This window comes from Drosophila elegans, unplaced genomic scaffold (assembly GCF_018152505.1).
Source record: "Drosophila elegans isolate 14027-0461.03 unplaced genomic scaffold, ASM1815250v1 contig_476, whole genome shotgun sequence".
NCBI lineage: Eukaryota > Metazoa > Arthropoda > Insecta > Diptera > Drosophilidae > Drosophila > Drosophila elegans.
This window is the reverse complement of record NW_024545863.1, coordinates 18,313,494-18,333,120: the sequence shown is the minus strand read 5'-3', so window position 1 is coordinate 18,333,120 and position 19,627 is coordinate 18,313,494. Positions and strand designations below refer to the sequence as shown.

General features: G+C 38.2%; 2 protein-coding genes across 8 annotated transcripts; both read right to left on the bottom strand.

Annotated features, from left to right (window-relative positions):
- Window positions 1-82: 82 nt before the first annotated feature.
- Window positions 83-3,414, bottom strand: LOC108135136 (protein Skeletor, isoforms B/C). The gene is made up of 6 exons (XM_017255744.2): window positions 2,875-3,414; window positions 2,303-2,525; window positions 1,830-2,177; window positions 1,210-1,763; window positions 930-1,155; window positions 83-870 (listed from the first exon to the last, which is right to left on the bottom strand). Exons 1-6 carry the CDS (start codon window positions 2,975-2,977, stop codon window positions 243-245), a joined length of 2,082 nt encoding a protein of 693 aa, XP_017111233.1. The 5' UTR covers window positions 2,978-3,414; the 3' UTR covers window positions 83-242.
- A 2,018-nt stretch (window positions 3,415-5,432) lies between these two features.
- LOC108135117 (protein phosphatase PP2A 55 kDa regulatory subunit) lies at window positions 5,433-18,355 on the bottom strand. Of its 7 annotated transcripts, none has more exons than XM_017255708.2 (5): window positions 17,930-18,355; window positions 13,554-13,793; window positions 7,379-7,530; window positions 6,496-7,299; window positions 5,433-6,335 (listed from the first exon to the last, which is right to left on the bottom strand). In XM_017255708.2, the coding sequence occupies exons 2-5, from the start codon at window positions 13,726-13,728 to the stop codon at window positions 5,967-5,969; spliced, it is 1,500 nt and encodes a 499-aa protein (XP_017111197.1). In that variant the 5' UTR covers window positions 13,729-13,793; window positions 17,930-18,355; the 3' UTR covers window positions 5,433-5,966. The 7 variants fall into 7 exon arrangements, with proteins under 7 accessions (XP_017111197.1, XP_017111198.1, XP_017111202.1 ...); XM_017255709.2 differs by lacking the exon at window positions 17,930-18,355 and adding an exon at window positions 13,958-14,064; XM_017255713.2 differs by lacking the exons at window positions 13,554-13,793; window positions 17,930-18,355 and adding exons at window positions 11,754-12,093; window positions 12,422-12,900.
- Window positions 18,356-19,627: the final 1,272 nt, after the last annotated feature.

Genomic DNA, 19,627 nt, shown 5'->3' with positions numbered 1-19,627 from the left:
TTAATCGTTAATTTAGAATGGTTAGGTTAATTTTGAATGGGAAATAACTACCTACAAATGTTTAAATTAGCAACACAACTAGTGACTTTAATATACAACACAGTTCTGTATTTAAATACGATTTAAATAATAATATACACAACAGGAGCATACATTCTACACACGCGTATTAAATACATAGATTGTGACTGCTTAATTAAGACTAAGGCACTAAATAAGAGAATCTAAGGGTGAGAGAACAGTCAGTACTGGAGCACCAGCCAAGGGAGCAGGAAGGCGCATAAAGACCAGGTTATGGCATTTGCCCCACTTCTCAGATTGGTGTAGCTGTCGACGATGTGTATCTTCCAGCCCATATTCCCGTGGGTAAAGGAGTTGTAGTACACGGTATCGGGCCAGGTGATATTCGGCGTGATTTCCAACAAAGCCGGTGCCTCGTCCACACATTCGGTGATCAGTGATCGATTGAACTTCTTAAAAGTGGGAAAGTTATCGTCCAGCCTGCGATCATAGTTGGCAGGATATCTGGAGAGGCACAAAGGCCCAGCAGCCGTGGGCTTGGGTCTGCCTCTTCTGGTAAACTCCACTCCAGCCAATACACGAATCTCACTCTGTTTGGCATCCGATAAGCGATCGTAGCCTCCCTGAGGATCATCGGTAATAACCAGCGGATGGTAGTGCTCCGGCGAGTGCGGATTATTACCACCCCTCACCTTGAAGGTGTAGGTCAGACCGCGCTTCAGGTAAAGTTCGGGGATCATATAGCCATTTATGTACCAAGACAAGCCGCTGGACACATGACCTGTCAATCCCTGATAGCCACGAAGTCCTCCTGAGGGTCCCAAATACGCGTTAAAAGTGCGTACCGTTCTGTAAGTAATTATTGATAATAATATTTCTATGAAACTATAAAAAGATCTTATTCTTACGCATCTGTTATCCTGGTTCGCTCCCACAATTGAGGAGGGGACGTCTCCATACGTTTGGTAAAGTCAAAGCAATCGTTCACTGGTTCCGTAGTGTTAAAATCTATGACTATGTCACTCTTGGGATAGTACGTGTGAAAGGCGGGTTCGTTGTTTGAATCCAGCTGGCCAAAAGCCCACACCACGTAGTTGCTGCGGTCCAGAAAGATTTCCTTATCGCCATCGTCGGCTAAAAAATTCAAATGATTAATAAACACTTAATTTAACTAGCTTTTCTACTCACATGACTTGAGGGTCCGTCTGAAACTGATCGTGTTGATACCCTCCTTGCGACTGTACGTGTTCAACTGAAAGCTGTCCAATCCACCGACCACATCGTCACGGCACACTCCTTTGTTCTGGCCCAAAACCTGAACGCAGGGCGCCAGCGAAGTGATATTGTAATCCACGGTGTAGCCCCTGATCGCGTCGATATAGGCCACCACCACATCGGAGCCAATCATCTGGCTGGACACATCGGATCCCGATATGCCGAAGGACATGTAATCGTTGGCAGCCACCTGTCCGGAGAGTTGGAACGTAATTTGTGGCCCAAACACCTCCCAGGACACCTGCAAATCCTTGTGCAGCTGCCGGCAATTTGGCAGCGAGAACTCGTATTTTGTTACTTTCACCAGCGAGGGTGGAACATTGAGTCCATCGTTGATCAGCACATGACCGTAGTTCTCATTATCGGCTACATCATAAATACTGATCCAGTCAATGTCGAAGATTGTCTTGTCACCTGGCAGTTCCAATTCAACCGTCTCCTTGTTATATTTCCTGATTGGATCCAGGCTAAAAAATGGTAAGTAAAATTAAAGTATTTATCAACTCACTGGTATATCTTAAAAAAACACTTACTATCCCCGCTCATCCGGCAGTTTGCTTCCACGACTCGAAGGCTGTGCCCCCACGCCCGCCCAGAAGAAAGTGCGCTTGCCACGTCCATCGTAGGTAAAGTCCTTGATGCGAATGGTTTTCGAGTCCAGGATCTCAATGCTACTGCTGCTCACATTGTGGCTGCGCTTTGAGAAGGTTCCGCCCAGCTGAGGCATTGGTGGCTCAAACTCCTCGGGAATATAAACATCCCCAAAGTTGTTCTGACTGCTCAGATCGTAGACCGCCAGCCATTTGATTTCTGTTATCTTCTTTCGGTCCGGCAGTGTTAGTGTGAAGTCCTTGTTGTGATAGCGATCCAGGATATTGGTTCTACGGTAGAAATTTTGTATTAAAATATTCTTTATACCTTCAACCAGTTTGTTTAAATATTTTAAATAAGTTTAAAATTTCAAAAACAAACAAATATATATTTTCTAGTAACCAAGGAAACTCACTTGCCATGTTCATCGGGCACAATAAAGCCCTGCGGTCCAGGGCGATTGCTGGCGCCCGACCAAAAGAACGTATCCGCCCCGTTGCCGTCGTAGTTGAATTCCACGATTAGGAAGGTATACTCATTTACGGCGTACACATCGCCAGACACCTGATGATGGTAGGAGTTGAGTTTTCCCAGATATTTTCCCCGATACGGACCATCTTCCTCTTCGCCCTCGGCCACTAATTGATTAAGAATTGGTTAAGAAAACTCATTGCCCGGCAAAAAGAAAACAAATCGCAAACGAAAGACCGTGACAACAAACTCATTTTGATTTTTCGCTCTGACTAATAACCAAACAATTTGGCTTCTGATTTACTGCCACTGGGCCAGGTGGCGCCCCCTAGCGGGAACTGAGAGAGACAGAGCCAAGACTAGACCAGTTTCTCTAGTTTTACACGAAAGTGAATTTGTTTTCGCCTTGTCCCGTCTCGAGCGTAACGCCAATCAAAATTTCTCTTTCTTTTGCAGTTTGCTTTGCTTTTTTCTTGTTATTGTGCAGTTTGCAATTTAGTTAGTTTATAAACTTACGGGCGGCGCGGAAAAGCAGGAAAAGCGTTACAACAACCAGCAATAATTGCCGCTGCAATCGCAGACAAAGAACATTGCTGCGGCCTTTGTTGCCCGAAGTCATTTTGTTTTCCTTTTTTTTTGCTGGCGCGGACTCGTTCGCTTCTTCTCCCAACTTCCTAAGCCACGTATAATTTTTTTAAATAATCTGAATGAATTTTTTGATTGACTCCTATTCACTTCGCAGCATTTTGCACTTTGGGTTTTTTCCTGGGCTCGCTGCGTCACAAAATTTCTTTGGTTTCCAAATGTATATGTAAAACACTATTATAAGAGAGCCAAGTAATTTATTTTTAATTTTTTCTTTAGCTTAAGGTCGTTTCGTCACTTGCATGCGTTTTCGCTGCTATTGTTGTTGTGATCACTTGGCCAAAACAGGTTTAGGCCGCAGTTCCGGCGTTTTATATATTTTTTACTTTTTCCAAAGATCTCTCGCCATGAAGCCGAAGTCGAAAACGAACCGCACTGTTCAACCGCTCACCGCGATCTGAGACTTTAAGCCGCCGTTATTTCGGGTTGGGTTTCTTTCGGAGTTCCTGTTGGTCATGTTAAGTGAGCACTGCTCTCTCTCTCTCTATCTCTCTTTGGCAGTGCGCATGCGTGCCTGGCATTGAAATGGCCAAGAGTGCCCATAACGGTACTGCTGCATTTTAAAAATGCGAGGTGTGCTTTAGAAGTTTAAATAGAACAACAATTTTTTTTTTCAACTTCATATATGTGGAAGCTAATTTGTTTTCCAGAATTTGTATGTCTTATAATTGTTATTATAATATAGAATTTAATATCATCTTATGTGTTTTAATGTTGTTTTTATACTTGCCTTGAAGGAGGTTGCCTTTTGTTTTAGGTGTTTACCAAAAATTCCTTGACTTCGAGCCGTTAAACATTAGAATCATTAATAGAAAGACCACCAAATAAAATAAGTCAAAAATTTGATATGGCTTATAAGCTCTTTAAACACACACCGCAAATATTTGTAAACAGAAATTATAAATTTGAATTAAAAAAAATTTAAACTTGATTTACCCAAAATATAAAATTGAAACTTTTTTATTTAAGCAAAATACCTTTTTAAAAAAATTATAATTTCTTCCCCAGTTCTTCCCTACTAAAACACGTGTGAATTATTTTTCTTAATTTTCTTGCTTGCAAAACTAAACTTTATCCTTAAGTTTGCTTTTATTAGATCTTTGTTTTGAATAGCAATTCAATTATTGTTTTTAAAACTAATCAATTGCAATTTTTTCCTGCTTGCATTTCTAATCTTCTGCTTTTTATTTTATTTCATTTAATGAATAATGTTTTACGTTTTAAGTTCTCTCTTTTGTGGTTGCGATTTTATTTACAAAAAGGCATGTCAAAGATTAATGAATAAAGATGTGCGTTGCAAACCAAATGTAGTAATCGAAAGTGTGTAACTTGCAACCAAAATTATTGTTTCGAAAGTTTGAAAAAATTGTATACGATTTTCACTCAAGATTTAAGCCAAGTTTTCTGAATTCTTAGTTACTAAACAATTTAGGTTATCTTCTATATATGCTTTCCCGCTGCAATCTTCATTTTTGTATAACTAGTTTATTGAAAATACAATATTATTAATATTATTCTCATAAGAAGCACAATTTATGTTGTTTAAGTTTTTATTTCATCATTTTATGCGTTTACATTTCAGTATTTTGAACTTGCTGCCGTACATTTTTCAGAGTTTTTTCGTTTAACATTTTTCGCGCATCGTTTATTTATTTACTTTTACTTTCATTATTGGTTTTTTTTAATATATTTTTTTGTTTGTTAACACTAGACACTAGATAACCTATAAAAATGGTTCAGTTTTGTTTATAGTTCTTTATGGAAAACATGACAATGGATAAAAGAAACTTTACAAAACAATAAAGAGGCTGGAAAAGTCGTTGACCGATGAAAAGGGGGGCGGGGCCAAGGGGCAGGCAGACTATATGTGAGAATTGGTCTTGGACGCACGCACGCATAGTTGAACTAAAAGTAGCAATACTTAGCTTAAATGTAGCGTATAAAAATAGTGTTGTTTTCTTTTTGTTTTTTTTTTCTCATTTTAGATAGATATTAAATTAAACGAATTGAGAACACTAAATTGTATTTTAACTTAGGCTGCGTTTTTATGTATATATATGAATCTTTTTAACTGCAATGCATACGTTATCAATGCATTTATTTCATTCTTCTTCCGCGTCTGCCTCTTCTTTGACTTCTGCTTTCTGGTCTAGCATTGGATTCTTAGTGAATTAAAGTGTTTAAATGAGCATTTTGAATTGGTTAGACTGAGATAATTCCAACTGTTCGATTGCTGACATTGGTGAGATTTAAAATGAGACATAATCGATCGATAAGCTCCGCAGTTTATCGTCTCCTTTTGCATGGAATGAACGTTGTCAAACAAATAAACAATCGGAAATTCATGTTTAGTCTAGTATAAAGAAGAGCAAACAGGGCGCATAGTTCGTAAACTTAACAAGCGAACAGAAAACATATTACAATATGCATTTTATGATTTTTTATAAGTTGTATATTATTATCTTTTATTACAAATACTTCGGCGCTGGCGCTAATTATACAAAATTTTCGGGAAAATCAACCGTTATTATTAAATGTTACTCTTATTGTGATTTTTTTTTTCGAATTGCGCTACAAGAAATCAACTTTACGCTTTACTATTTATAAATGTTTATGTATAAAAATTTGTTTCTTTCTCTTAAGTTTCTGGTTTTGTTTCTCGTTATACGCCTTTAGCGCAAAAATACATTACAAAGCTTTTACTATGGCATTATGTATGATGTAGGATTTTTGTTGAATTTGGTTTTTGGGAGGCGGGAAGGGAAAAATAGGGTGTGGATGGATGGTGGTCTGAGGTAATGGTGTTAGGCAAACAATCGAATTGCGAGTGAAATTTGAAAACGCTTCTGAAACAAACCGATTGAATTAACAATAGAATGAGGCGTGTTCGTAGTTGTTGGTGTTTCTGTAGTTAAAGTTGCTGTGATTGTGGCGTATGGTGTGGTTCTTGTGAAGAGTGTTGGCTAAAATTTATCCTGAAATATGAATAGGTTATTGGTCGCAGCCACGGCGATGATATTTTCTTCCGGGTGCCAGGCGGTGTGCAGGATCTTCTTGTTAAAGTCGAGGCAGTCCACGCTTATCTCGTCCTTCTTCCGTTTGCCTCCAGTGCAAACTTTCCGTGGCTTCAGCACCGTCTTCGGCTTAATGATATCCCTGGACGCCTCCAGCGTCACATCCTTTTTCGAATTGCGGTCGAACACGCGGAAGAAGTTGTTGTAGCTCCCGGTCATTATTGAGCTGTCCTTGCCGTTCCAACAGCACTCAAACTTGTCGAAGATACAATCGTTCTCATACAGGGAGCACAGCTTGGCGCGCAGGTATTCATGGACCTATAGATCAAAAGTTTTACATTAGTATGGATTGAAAGTGGATGCGTTCTGTTGTGTTTCAAAATTTAAAACTTTGTGAAGTCAAGGATTTAGTGGTCTATTTTCAATAGCTTGTGACTCGATAAAAATTTAGAAACAAACCAGATTTTTAAGCACTAACCGGATAGGTCTCAATGGGCTTAGTTTCCATGTGCAGATCCCACACTTTGATGCTCAAGTAATCCCTGGAGATCATGTAGCGACCCGAGTTGCTCAGCTTCACATCGCTGATGGAGCTGATTATTTCGCTAAAGAAGCTGCGATTCGTTGGGTTCTCGGGCTCCTCGAACTGTTTGCTGTGCCGGTCGCATAGCGCCGCCGATCGCATATCACATAATCGTATTGTGCCCTTGGAGCTCGAGTACACGAACACATTGCACTCGGTCGGATGGAATTCGGCCGCCGTGATCACCTCCGTTAGCTCCTCCATGTTGGTTGGTTTGATGTCGACGATGTTGTAGCTCTGGTTAACCACCTCCAAGTGCCATAGATTGATGCGCAGGTCGTCGGCCGACAAGAAGGTTTCCTGATCCGAATTAACGCTAATTGAATTGATGTGATAGGTGTGTGCATTGGCGAAGGTGCGCCGTGGAGAGGCCTCCACCAGCAGCGGTATTTGCTTTACGGATGGGACCCGCAGGGCCGTCACGTTCTGTGGATCGCGGATCAGGCCGTTCTCCTCCTTCGTGTTGTAGCCCTCGAACGACTTGTCGCGCTCACTGACCTTCCACAACTTGACCGTCTTATCGTTGGTCGAGAGCAGAAAGTGCACGGGGTTCTTCTGTTGCAGCCACCGAATCTTGTTGATCTTCTCCTCAATCTCCAGCGACTTGAGGTAATCGAATTCGGGCTCGTGCGATTGGAATGTCGAATAGACATTGTATTCGCCGCGTCGCGGATTGGCGGCTTTCGAGGCAGGGTCACGCTGAAATAGTTTTATATGTTTAATAACGTGAAGGATGGGAGAAATTCAATTTCAGGCATTTTTAAAGGCCTTTGCTCACCTGAAAGATGACGACGCGACCGCCCTTGTCACCAGTGGCCAGCAGTTCGCCATCGTGATTGAATTCCACGCAGGATATGATGTCCGCATCCGTGACATCATCGTCTAGGGCGCCTTTAATCTGTGAGAAGCACCAGGACGCCTCTCCATTACCTGAAAAGACAGAGCAGGACCAAATGATGAGAATGCGAGTTGACACCTTCGACCAGCTCGAGTTCGATTCACAGAATGACAATTTGGTTAGACAACTGAAAAGGCAAGCGGCGCAGAAGAGCAAATGTAACATTTGCTTTTCTTAAAAACTGACACATGCCCACAATCAATAGCTGGTAGGGGAAAGGACAACGATGACGACGATATCCTGGGCCTGCCCAAATATTTGCTAATGACGCCATTCTCGGCCTTCCACTCTGGTCTTCGTCTGGGCCATGTTGGTACACTTTAAAGCCCTTTAAGCTCTTGGCCAAATATTCTTTTCGTTTTCCTGTCTCGCTGCTTTTAGCCCACAGCCACGCCCCACCCCCTTTGTTTGCCAATTCTCTCTGCATAGCCACTTTTAGCGATTGCGGTTCGTTGTGTAAACGATGACGTTTCTGCTGTCCTTCTTATTCCAAAAACCCCACTTTTTACACTTCTATTCAATAATGAGAGCATTTAAGTTGGGAAATCTATTTCCCTTTTTTTCAACAGTGGGAAAATTATTTTTTCCAAATTATAATTTAATTTTAGATTGCCAATGCAATACTGAGTTTATATGATAATCAATAAAAGCATTTTAAATTAAGAACCTATCTATTAAAAGCATTACCTTTTCAAGGAAATTCATAAATTATTTCCAGCCATCGATTTATCTTCAAATGTGCTTTGCGTTGCAACGTTTAAAAAAGTTTTCCCCCAAGTAATACTTAATAAATTACAAATATTTCCGTACTTTGAAAGTGCCTATATCATAAAAACTGTATTTTAAGTAATATTACAAATGCTATTTGCGCCCACAGTACTCGGTTTCGTTTTGTATCTGCCCATTGCTTTTTGTTTTTGGTCACCCGTCCCCAAGTCTAGTGCTGTGTGCGAATTTTGGCAATTTTTTCATTATTCCCAAATATTCATTGGGCTTTGTTTGTTTGATTTCTTTGGCACAGCCCTTGCCCAGCCCAGTCCCATGTGCTGTGACCTCATTATCCGCTGGCTGTTGGCAGTCTGTTGGCTTTTTCCTGCCCGACGTTGCCTGCTGCCATTGACGACGTCATGATGTGATTGACGAGGCGAAGCAGTTGTATTTATTCCGACTATCCGAGATTCCCTGCACCATAATAGGATCAAAGGCAAACACCCAATTAGTCAGTCATAACTCAGCCGTTTTTGCTGATATTTCTCGGCACTATTTTTAGACAGTACCCGCCCACGCAAATGCAACACACAGCCACTTACAGTTTTTGAGTCGTTGAACTCTGTCGTAAAAGCACAAATGAAAACAAAAGTGTTGAAATAGCAATAAATCAAAAACAAATTATTGCAAAATGTGTTGTTTACTAATTTTTAATATTTCTTTATTTAATTATACCATACAAAATAAATTACAATTGAAATACATACGTTAATATACAAAAATCAACGACTTTGTTTAATTAATGATGAATCTTCATAATGCAACATGATGCTTATGCAACAGCACCAATTAAAATAAAAACCACATAAATCCTAAATAATTGCAGAATTTTCACTACGAAAAGATTCGGTAAAAAAAAGAATGCTATGAAATTGCTCTCGCTCATCTGCTCGCTCACCCATTTATTTGTTAGATCGTATATAAATGTATATAAAGAGATAAGTAGATTTTCATGAGCGGGCGCAAAATGGAACAGAATAATGAAACTCAAATATTGACACAATTATTTAACACAACCACGCGATGTCGCCGCTAGGCTAAAGCTCTAGCTCTCCATCCCCTTTCTACTACACTACACTATCTACAATATCATGGATTCAGTCTATATACGCTATAGAGGGGGACAACTGAACGACCTAGAGAATGGCGGAACGGACTGATTGACTAACAAATACAGAAGGCAAGGTGAAATGGGTGAAGGGACAAGGAAACCACGGGATGGTAAATAGGAAATTCTTTTTTGGCAGCCCAGTTCGTTAACTTTCGTCAAAGGAAAGCGTTAGAGAAATATTTCATATGCATGACTGAACCGCTGAGCAATTAAGAATATTGGTTAGGGAGTATTAATGAGGGAACATATTTTATGAAGGGAATGAAGCAAAAGAAAGTTTCAGGAAATGCTTTCCTGTTTTTCAATTAAGCAAAGAATTATTTTACTCTCTCATATAAATGTTTTTTTTACTTTAGCATTCAATATGCAAATTTTTAAGATTCTTATTTTTGGCTACTTTAGTAGTTTACTTTACTTTATTTTAACAAACAAAACCGGAAAATACGTTCAATAATGCCTCAAAAATAAATGTTTCCATTTAAGTTCTACCGAGAAAACTCAATAGTAAAAGCCCGACCTAATCGATAATTGATTGGTTGTTTAGTTATGATCTCAGCTTGTTTGGCTTCTTGAGCAATTTAAGTTTGCATTGCAAATTGAGCTCAAAAGAGCCTTAACGTTCGTTTCTGTAGCACCATACTGTTCCCCTCGCCAATTACCATATCCAATCTAATCTAAGACACACATCAATCTGCCCCCTCTTTACTAAACCCTTTCAAAATCTCCACTTTTCTTGTGACAAGCAAATGTGCCGGGCAAGAACATCAAAAACTTATGTAATGTCTGTATTGCGACATTGTTTTCGTGAACCTCTACATGTGCAGGCCATTAGGAGATGTCTATGCCCACTTGTGCGTATCTTGCAGATACACTTTTCAAGACAATCACGCAGACACTGCATATAAAATTTTCAAATAATTTTGCATACATCACATAAACCGACAAAAAGAATCTAGAAACCTGGGCGACGTCACGTTGTCTGGGAAGCGACTTCGGAATTGAATATAAAGGAGGGGGTGGAAGGGGTTTCCTTTGGTCCATTGCGACTTTAACTCAATTTGCACATGGCAAAAAACACGATCCAGTTCCGAGGGCTCTATATCTATTGACCGATCCAATTTGTACGCCGCATTCTCAGCACTTGTGCAATTGTTTATTATTTAATTATAGCTATTGTGTCTCTGTACCGAGCATATATACACGAAATCAACTTATACTCTTGCAGAAAGTCTCTCCTCCTTTGGCTTACGATGATTATAAGCAAGAGGATATCATGGACAGTTTCGAAAAATAAATTAGTAAAAATAAATAACCAAAGTCAAACACAATGTTTAATAGTTTTTTTTCGTTAAGTTAGTGTATATGTTATGGTCATTTATGACAATACCTAAAAGAGTTAACCTGTTGCTTCAGAACGTGTATATGTATTCTTAAATTTGGAATACATTTATAATTGCTTTAAAAAAGTCTTTGTCTTTTTTTCTTTTAGTTATCACATAACTCGTAGATTTTTTGAACATTCATTAGCAGCTCTCTGATCTTCAAGCAAGATTTGTGTTTAAATTTACCCTCTTATCAGTTGCTTACTGTTTTCGTAACGAATCGTGCTTTACGTTTATGAGTTGCTTTACTGCCATCTGAGTCTTTCAAATAGATAATGCATTTATAGGGCGTGGGCGAGCATTTGTTTAAAAAAAAATGTACCAGAGGCGGCGGGGGCCTGTTAATTTTTTTTGCATGCCGCTCACGTCGCTCGCGGCTTTTCGTTCAAGTGCAAAAGATCAATGCTAGTTGATAGGGAAAAGTTGTTTTCCGATTAACGCATTCGAGACTTTTGACTAGTTTGTTTACTTCTCAGTGAATTTGTTTATCGGCTGTTTGGGCGAATTTAATGCCAACATCAAAATTAAGAAAAGTGCAAAAATAGAACGGGGAAATGGTAAATACCCTTGCAGTTATTACAAATTTGGCCTTGTGAGTTAAGTCATCTACAGCTCTGAAGACTATTAAAAAAAATGTTGAACGATAATATATTTTTCCATGTTTTTTCGATTGCTGTGAATAACATTTCAGTTACAAATACGATCCTCTCTAAATCATATTAAAAACAATACTAACAAAAAAAAGGTTGATCCTCGAGGCCAGCAACAATTATACAGAGCAAAAATATATATTTATATTAAAATTTGTTGACCGCAAAGATCTTAACCAAGGCGTTAGAAAAGTCTGACCAAACTGATAACATGCAATTCCAGGGTATAAAAATAAAGTTGGCAGTTCCCACACAAAAAGCGAGTGGCGAACGAACGCAGAGAAGCGCAAAAGGAGAAAAGAAGGAGAGCAGAAAGAAGGGGAAGACGAGAGAATTAAACTTACCGGCCATGACAGTTGAACAGTTTGCGTCGATTTTCAAGCAGCCGCAGCAACAACAACAACAACAACTACACTAAGACAACAAAAATAACAAGAACAAAAGGAGAAGGCCAAAGGAGCTGCGCTCGCGCTCTCTAGCTCCGTCTCTTTCTCACGAGCGTGGTGTTGTTGTTGCTACCAATTTTAAGTTTTAAAGTTGAGCGCGATGTTAATTTCCTCTCTTTTTCACTTATTCCTTTAATTACACTTTGGTTTTTTGTTGTTGTATATCTAATATATGCATTTGATTCCTTTGTTAATTTTTTTTTTAGCACGACTTAAGCACGTATAGGGGAAGAAAGAACTGCAAAGGTAGGGGAAATTATATTTTTTTTGCAACGACGTCGGCAGCGCAGCGTCAGAATTTTGGCGTGCGTTTTAAGTGCATGTGTGAGTGTGTGCGAGCGAAAGAGAGGTCGAGTGCAGCCGGTGGTTGTAAGCGAACACAAAAAATTACTTCACACCGATAAAACGCGATATTTGCCAGTCGTTAATCCACAATTATTATTTTTATTGCATTTTGCCAAACAAATACGAAACACACACACATCGGCATACACACGTTTGCGCCGCTTGCTTTGTCTCTTTGTTTTATCGCGATTTGAGAGCAAAAAATATATGCGAAATCTAACCTTCAAAATGGGAACACTAAATAGTTTCGATGCCTGATTATTTTACGCTTCCGAAAAACCGCGTGATCAGAAAAGGATAAATATCGTCGAACGACTCCAACTTTAAACTCCTTTTTCTATTTAATATTCGCAAGCGAAAATCAAATATTGCCAAAAAGTCAAAAAACTTCTGTTTTCTGATTCTGTTTCCGATTCACATTCTGCGCGCTGCCTCTTCTTCCCGTTTTTGCCGCCTCTTTAGCTGCACTGCTTCGTGGTTGCGTCGTAATATGAATGCGAGTGAGTGTGGCTTTTGCACAAGCGGCATTCCGCCTTGTTTTTCGCTTTCCCACGCACTTTTGGACTATTTACACGGCTGCCGACTGATTCCCGCACGCTCCGGGCGCTGTTTTAGCTTAGTTAGTGACTAACGGATTGCGAAAAATCCAACGCAAAATGGTAGTACAAATTTTGTTGCAAATTTCGCACTTTACAATAAGAGTTAGAGGTGGTCGATGCCAATACCGATGTCATCGATGTTTTGAAAACATCGGTTTCATCGATGCTTGGCGGGGCAACATCGATGTTTTTCCATCTCTACTCTGCTTTCCCTCTGCCGCAGCGCTGCCTATAGGAAAACGATAATCCAGCTGCGGCGGTGTAGTGTTGGACAGCGGGCGGGGATAACATAGATCTGTTGGCGCAACTGTTAAAGTTAACGTGGATTGGGCGGGAAATTCAAAAAGTAATAAAATTCTATGGAAAACTTAAATTACCTGAAACTACCTTTGTATTTATTTTGTATTATTGTATATTTGTATTTATGAAATGAACATATATTTTAATTCCCTGACCTTTATAAAATAAAGGTAAATGCTCGAAAGTCAATAAAGTATTGTCATTTAAAATTTGTATATGCCACCTATTATCTGTCCCTGGTTTATTTTGTACCATGACGTAGTATTTGTATTTATGAAGTCATTAAATCAGTAGTTCTCAAGTCATGGGACATTATTAAAGAAGATGTTGCCCCATTATATTTATAAATATAATTTGATTTACCATCTGACCATGACCTATTTAAATTGTTGTGTGAGTTCCGTATGGGGGAAAATTCTTCAAATTTGAGTGAAAATAAACGGCTTATACTTACTTGCTGGCTTTTTGGCTCCGTTCATGTTGATGGCCGTGTTGAGCATGTTCCCGATCTTGGTGATGCTCGACTGCCGCATGAAGGTGCGCGGCGGGAGTGTGGGCGGTGGGGGCGTGGTCGCCAACTGCGGGTCCGGCGGCTCCAGCACCGGACTCTGCCGGCCCCAGCGACCCATCACGGATTGGATGGGGAGGATTTAGTGGTTGGGCTGGGCCTGGTAGACGGACCTGATCCGGCGATCTGCAAGCAAATTGATCGGTCGAATCTATTAGCGACTCGGCTGCACACACTGGTTGTATAATGCATGTTTGCATGAGTGTCCGACTTCATCGCATGAGCGGGCTGCGTGTTTTTGAATTTGTCGGGCAATTAACACCTGTCGCACACCCCTCTCTGCATCTCACCTTTTGCCAAACAAATGGGTTGTGCAAATGAATCGTCTCCTGTCGTTTGTTTACTGTAGAAATTACGCCTGTGTGCAAAACAGAACAAAACATCTGCTTTTGGGTTGAATTAAATTCCGCCGCCTGCGTGTTTAATAAATTTAAAGTTTTTTTTTTTTTTGCCTGCCAAGAGGTGTGTCCGTCGTTTTTGGCCTCGTCTTGATCTGTAGCGCCTTTTTTATTGGTGTCTATTTAATTTGTTTCCCTCCGTCAGTGGTCGAAATAATATTCTGAGAGTTCGTATTTTTTGAGGCTGATTAATAGCCAAATGCAAAGAGGCTGGCTGGCTGTTCCAATTAACAATTATACAAAAAGGCAATTCCGCTAATCTCCAGCTCAAATATTTGATTTTGAACTCTGAAGGCAGCGCGAAAACGTCAGAGTGGAAAATTTCAGCAGTACACAAAAACATTGTAAAAGACAAAAACATATTTAATGTGGGTTTTCGTGGACATGTGTACTTTTAAATCGTTGTGGTCACATTAATAGTTGTGCCTCTTTTTGCGATATACAAAGAACATTGATAACGAAATTTCAAGCATTCCCAAAAATATTTACAAAAGAGAAACTCAAACAAACAGTTGAAAAATCATAAAGTTTATTGAATAAACAGAAATAAAAAAGTAAGGCCACAGGGATTTAAAAGAAACTGCTTATTGCTTGCGAACTATTTATTTAGAAAATGTTGGTTTACCCATTTGTATATAAATTTCGTTTGCTAATTTATCGTTAATTTTAAATATAAAATAATTGTTATGTTAAACAATTTGACAAACCTCTTGCTTTATTAAGAAATAGCTTCAAGATAAGTTATATCGATTTTTTGTAATTGTGGTAAGATTTACGCCCATTTTCTATTACTTAGCTAACTTACTTGATAATGAAATATTCTGTTTGCCTCATAAAATGTTCTGTTTTGCACAGTTTTCAAGTTTTTAAAAGTTTTATTAATTTGAAAACAATAATGATCCTTTGTTTCTTTGGCGAACTAGCCTATACAAGATAAACACATGTTAATAGACTTTGTTTTGAATATATTCCGATTGCCAAAACCATCACTCATATAATTTTGGCCTCGTCTGTTTATACATACATATGTCATGTGTACGATTTATTTCACACATTTTCGCAATACGGATATACAGTTACAATGTGAAGGCGAAATTCCGCCACGTTCATTAAAGGAGGGATATATATGTAGATATACTAAATGTGCGGTGTGGCATATGCAAAATCGGGTGTACGCAACAAGTTGAAGAGCCGCAACATATGCATGACTAATGGCCAAGAAAAAAGAAGCAGAAGACAACGTGCGGAACAACAAATCAAAAGAAAACCGCATAGGGAAAATGCGGAGAATTGTAATCCAATTAATGGGCTGCGTCTTCAATGTCTCGCGTATCCGTAGAAACGTGAGTGCGACAGCCAATCGCGTATTAAAAATCTTTCCATTTCTTCGGTCTGGGAAATACAGTGAGTATCAGGTAAAACAAAACTTCATTTTGTATCTTCCACATATCTGCTATCATATATTCATTTATTCGAAAAAAGACCCCTACTAAAAGTTTAAACTAATTTCGAAAGCTATTGTTAAAATATTAAGTATACGCCAATTTATTTTTTTTATTTGAAACCTATTTGTAGATATTTTTTGAAAGTAAAAAAAAACTTTATAATGTTAATCATTTTATTTAATGGCCAGTTTAGGAAAGTGAAATAATTTATTTAAGCATATTCGTACTGTCATCTCATAGGTGTCACTGAAGGATAAAAACAAACTAACAGAACACTAGAGATACGAAAATAAACAAATGAAATGAATGGTCTATTAAAAGTATGTGGCATGTGAATGGGTGCAAGCGCCAGCTTTTCCTTTCCCCCGAATCGCCACCGAAACAGAAACAGCAACAGCAACAAAATCAAAACAATAACAAACAAATAGCGCGTTTTTCAAGAAAATAATCACGCCAAGATTTAGTTGTTCATTCTGTTGTTCGGGAAATGACAAAGACAGGCAGCGGAAGCGGGAAAAGGAATTCAAAAATGAATTTAGACAAATAAACGAATTTTTTAAATGTGTATAATTTTATAAGTTAGCATGGCTCATGGCAAAAGAAGGTGAAATGTTTTCAATGGGGCGTGATCCTGAGTATTAATACAAACAAAAAATGTACCACAATAAATATAAGATTTTAATTATAGAGTATTCCTAGCAGCAGTATTATAATAACCAACTGGGCAAGAGTTTCTTTTAATTTCGTTTGGATAAATCATAGATGAACAGAGCCTAAAAATAAGTGTGGCAACAGTTTTAGAGTCACCTGAACACGTGCCACACGAGACGCACTCGAACCCCATTCTCAGCACACTCATCATCCAAAGTCCAACCAGGTAGACACGGAATACGCCTGCCAAATCTTTGGCTTTGATTATTTTTGGATCTGTCAACCCTTCTCGTCTGGTTTGCCTAATTTACCTTTAATGTGTGGGGGTGAATTGTTTATATTTAGCATTTCATACGCTTCCACACTGCCAAACTGTCTATAATGTGCCCATCAAAGTGTCTGTTTAGTTTGACATTCATTGGCGGCACGCAGGATTTTTGTAAGTTTTTTTTTTGTGGGGGCAGGGTGGATTGATAAACAATCCGACTGGTGGACTTGATTGCTACCATATGTCCGGCTAGATCTATGACAAGTAATATTGTGCTTATCAAACTGTTTCGGCTCATCCAATTAATATACTTCACGGCCCCTCAGCCTCCTCACTCCACTCGTGGCTGCCAGATATAATGAAACTAATTAGCATTTGACAAACACCATTCTCATATTCCTTTATACAGTGGGCGTTCAACAAAAAAAAAAAAAAACTCCTATAAAAAAGAATTTTAAGTAGTATATGAGTGATAGCTTTTTCAACAGTCTTTAAATTATCCAATAAAATGTTGTTGCATTTTGGGTCTTAAGTATTTTACAATGACATCAATGTTAAACATTATAGTTCCTATTATTAAAATTTAAAAAAAAAGATTCGAAAATTGCAGCAAAATTTCTTTGTTTCTTTTCAAAGGTATTAAAAAAAAACAAAAAAAATAATACAAATGTATACAGGTAAAGAGCATTCTAATGTTTATGATTTCCGGAGCTAACATATACACACAGAAATCTAAACTTATTTTATAGCAAACCGAATTGCCATTTTTGAAAAATGAACAAAAATGATTTTTTCAATAATGTTTATTCACAACAAGTAAGCAATATTTGGTTGTACCTGTCAAATTATGCTTTTTAGGCCTCCAAATATTGAGGCTCCACTGTACCAATAAAAATAATCAAAGAAAAAATAGGACCAAATAGGATGTGACGGACTGCAGTTGGGAAAACAAATTATAAGCCCACAAATAATGATACAGTCACATGGAATCGGAATCAAGATAAATGCGCGTGCTATGTGGTTTTTTTTTTTTCGTTTTTCAGCAATTTGTTCGATTTGCTAATGCGAACAGCTTAGGCAAATATTTTGGCATAAAAGTCAGCGAGTGACAAAATAGTAGCTATTAATTGTCTGTAAGTCGGCTTGCTAAACATGGCCAGTGCGAGTCAATAGTTGTTTATTGTTTGGCTCAGAGCGAAACAAAGCGGCCTGAAAATGTTGTTAACCTCAAAAACCGCCAAGAACGTCAACAAGTGAGACTTGGAACCCCCCAAAGGGGGTCAGATCGGGGGGTTAGGCTAGAGAAACTGGAGAATCGGATGGCAGACAGTCGTCGAAACCCCCGCAAACGGTTGACGTAACAGGCCAGCTAAACTCTTAACGATTTCAGCATTTCGGCGATATTGAAACAGCTGTCTTGCCATATCCGAAGCATTTGAATGGAAACCACACGCGGGTGCATATTAATAAAAATGTTTAAAAGACCAAAACTCGACTCACCAGCAAAGACACCTAAGAACCAGCAGCAATCCAAAAAATCACAGCCAACACGAAATACTATTTTAATTGACCGTCTTTAGATATCTCATAATTTGCCATGCATTTGGCTATTTTTAAACTCTGATTCTGATTTTGTTCGGCGTTTATATTTATGTGCTGTTCAGTTTCATTGCTTCGAGATCGTTTTTAATATATGTACTCAAGTTGCAACGGTTAAAATTCCTGTCTGCACAACCGATTTTACTGCACTTCTTCGGCACTTTGGTTGGCTTTTGTTTGTTGTTTTCACACTGGACGGGCAAAAGGCGTACAAAGGCACAATGTAAACTAATTTAAATTGAATTCAGTGCTCGCAGCAAGTGGAAAAGTGAAAAATAAGGAAACCGCAATAAGGCGAAACAGTCAACGCGGCGACGTTAAAATTAGCACTGAAACGCGCCGTGCGAATGCGCGCCTATGATTTCTTTGCCCACTCTCACTGCTCCCCAACAGAGATGAGGGCTTTGTAAGTTCGATATAGCTAGATGGGAATACACTTAAATTTAGTCAACAGAAAAAGTTGCTGGAACACTTTTTCAATATCGAGTATTCTGAAGATATGTTCAAAATGTAAGTTAAACATTAAACTAACATTTAATACGAGTTGCAACGGAAATATTTTAAAGCTTAAAGCTAATGATTTAATCGCATAACAATTAATTTTGTTCTTTAAATATTTCAATATTTAAGGACTGAATTCTAACTAATTAAAAATGTGATTTATCAATTAGTAAATTTAGTTTAAACCTGATATTGCGAAAATGTGTATTCTTTTTTTTATTTTTAAATTGAAAAAAAAAAAACAAAACATAACAAATATAACAATTTTTAATACTACCACCTCGTCCTCAGGGTAAGGTAAAAATAGATTTAAAGCTGAGAAGTTCAATTCGTTTCCTCACTTAGAAACCTACTTTTAATTAACCATTAAACAAATAAAAATTTCAAAACATTCAAAAACTATTTTATGTGTTTAGATTATCTTGTTCTTTGTAGATTAGATGATTAAAAAATTTTTGCTGCACAATACCTGTTTTGGCTTAGAAATTCATTAAAAAAATATTTTCCGAATATTAGCTAAATACACTTCACTGTTTCCCCAACTGCTCTCGCGCTCTTTTTCCGACTCTCCAACTGGTGATGACCGTGGGGCCGGCGCTCTCTTTTGAAGAAGATTTTTGTAAACAAAACCGCGACACGCATTGTTGCTGCTAATGTGATTGTTGTTGTTCTGATAAACGCTAATTTGCCTATTGATATTGATGTTAATGTGACTTCGCACAGACAGTCGCGGCCGCAAAAATAGCATTGAAAATTGACAGCACTTGTAGTAAATAATAATTTTACTTTATTTCGTTTATATTTTCTATCCGTTTTAAAACCGGCTAAAAACCAATCCGTTATTCAAATTTTGAATTTAAATATTTAAACATTTTCAAAATCGTATTAAATTGTCTTTAAAATATAAACCTTTTTATGTTTATGTGTAACGATCTTGCTCCTCCAAACCTACCAAGTCCTAGTCAATTATCAATAAATGAAATTAATTATGTAAAGACATTAAGACAGATGGTTTCGAAACAGACGTATGGACTTACATATGTGCACTTGTCTATATCGATTTATCCGATGATGCTAATCCACAACAGATAGAACATC

What these genes read in the sequence shown, in the direction of transcription:
- LOC108135136 (XM_017255744.2), bottom strand. Translation starts at nt 2,977, where the DNA reads ATGACTTCGGGCAACAAAGGCCGCAGCAATGTTCTTTGTCTGCGATTG. An exon ending in CAGACGGACCCTCAAGTCAT is followed by an intron (nt 1,156 to 1,209) that starts GTGAGTAGAAAA and finishes TGAATTTTTTAG; the next exon opens with CCGACGATGGCGATAAGGAA. An exon ending in CGAACCAGGATAACAGATGC is followed by an intron (nt 871 to 929) that starts GTAAGAATAAGA and finishes AATTACTTACAG; the next exon opens with AACGGTACGCACTTTTAACG.
- LOC108135117 (XM_017255708.2), bottom strand. Translation starts at nt 13,728, where the DNA reads ATGGGTCGCTGGGGCCGGCAGAGTCCGGTGCTGGAGCCGCCGGACCCG. An exon ending in CGGAGCCAAAAAGCCAGCAA is followed by an intron (nt 7,531 to 13,553) that starts GTAAGTATAAGC and finishes CTGTCTTTTCAG; the next exon opens with GTAATGGAGAGGCGTCCTGG. An exon ending in GTCGCGTCGTCATCTTTCAG is followed by an intron (nt 7,300 to 7,378) that starts GTGAGCAAAGGC and finishes AAACTATTTCAG; the next exon opens with CGTGACCCTGCCTCGAAAGC.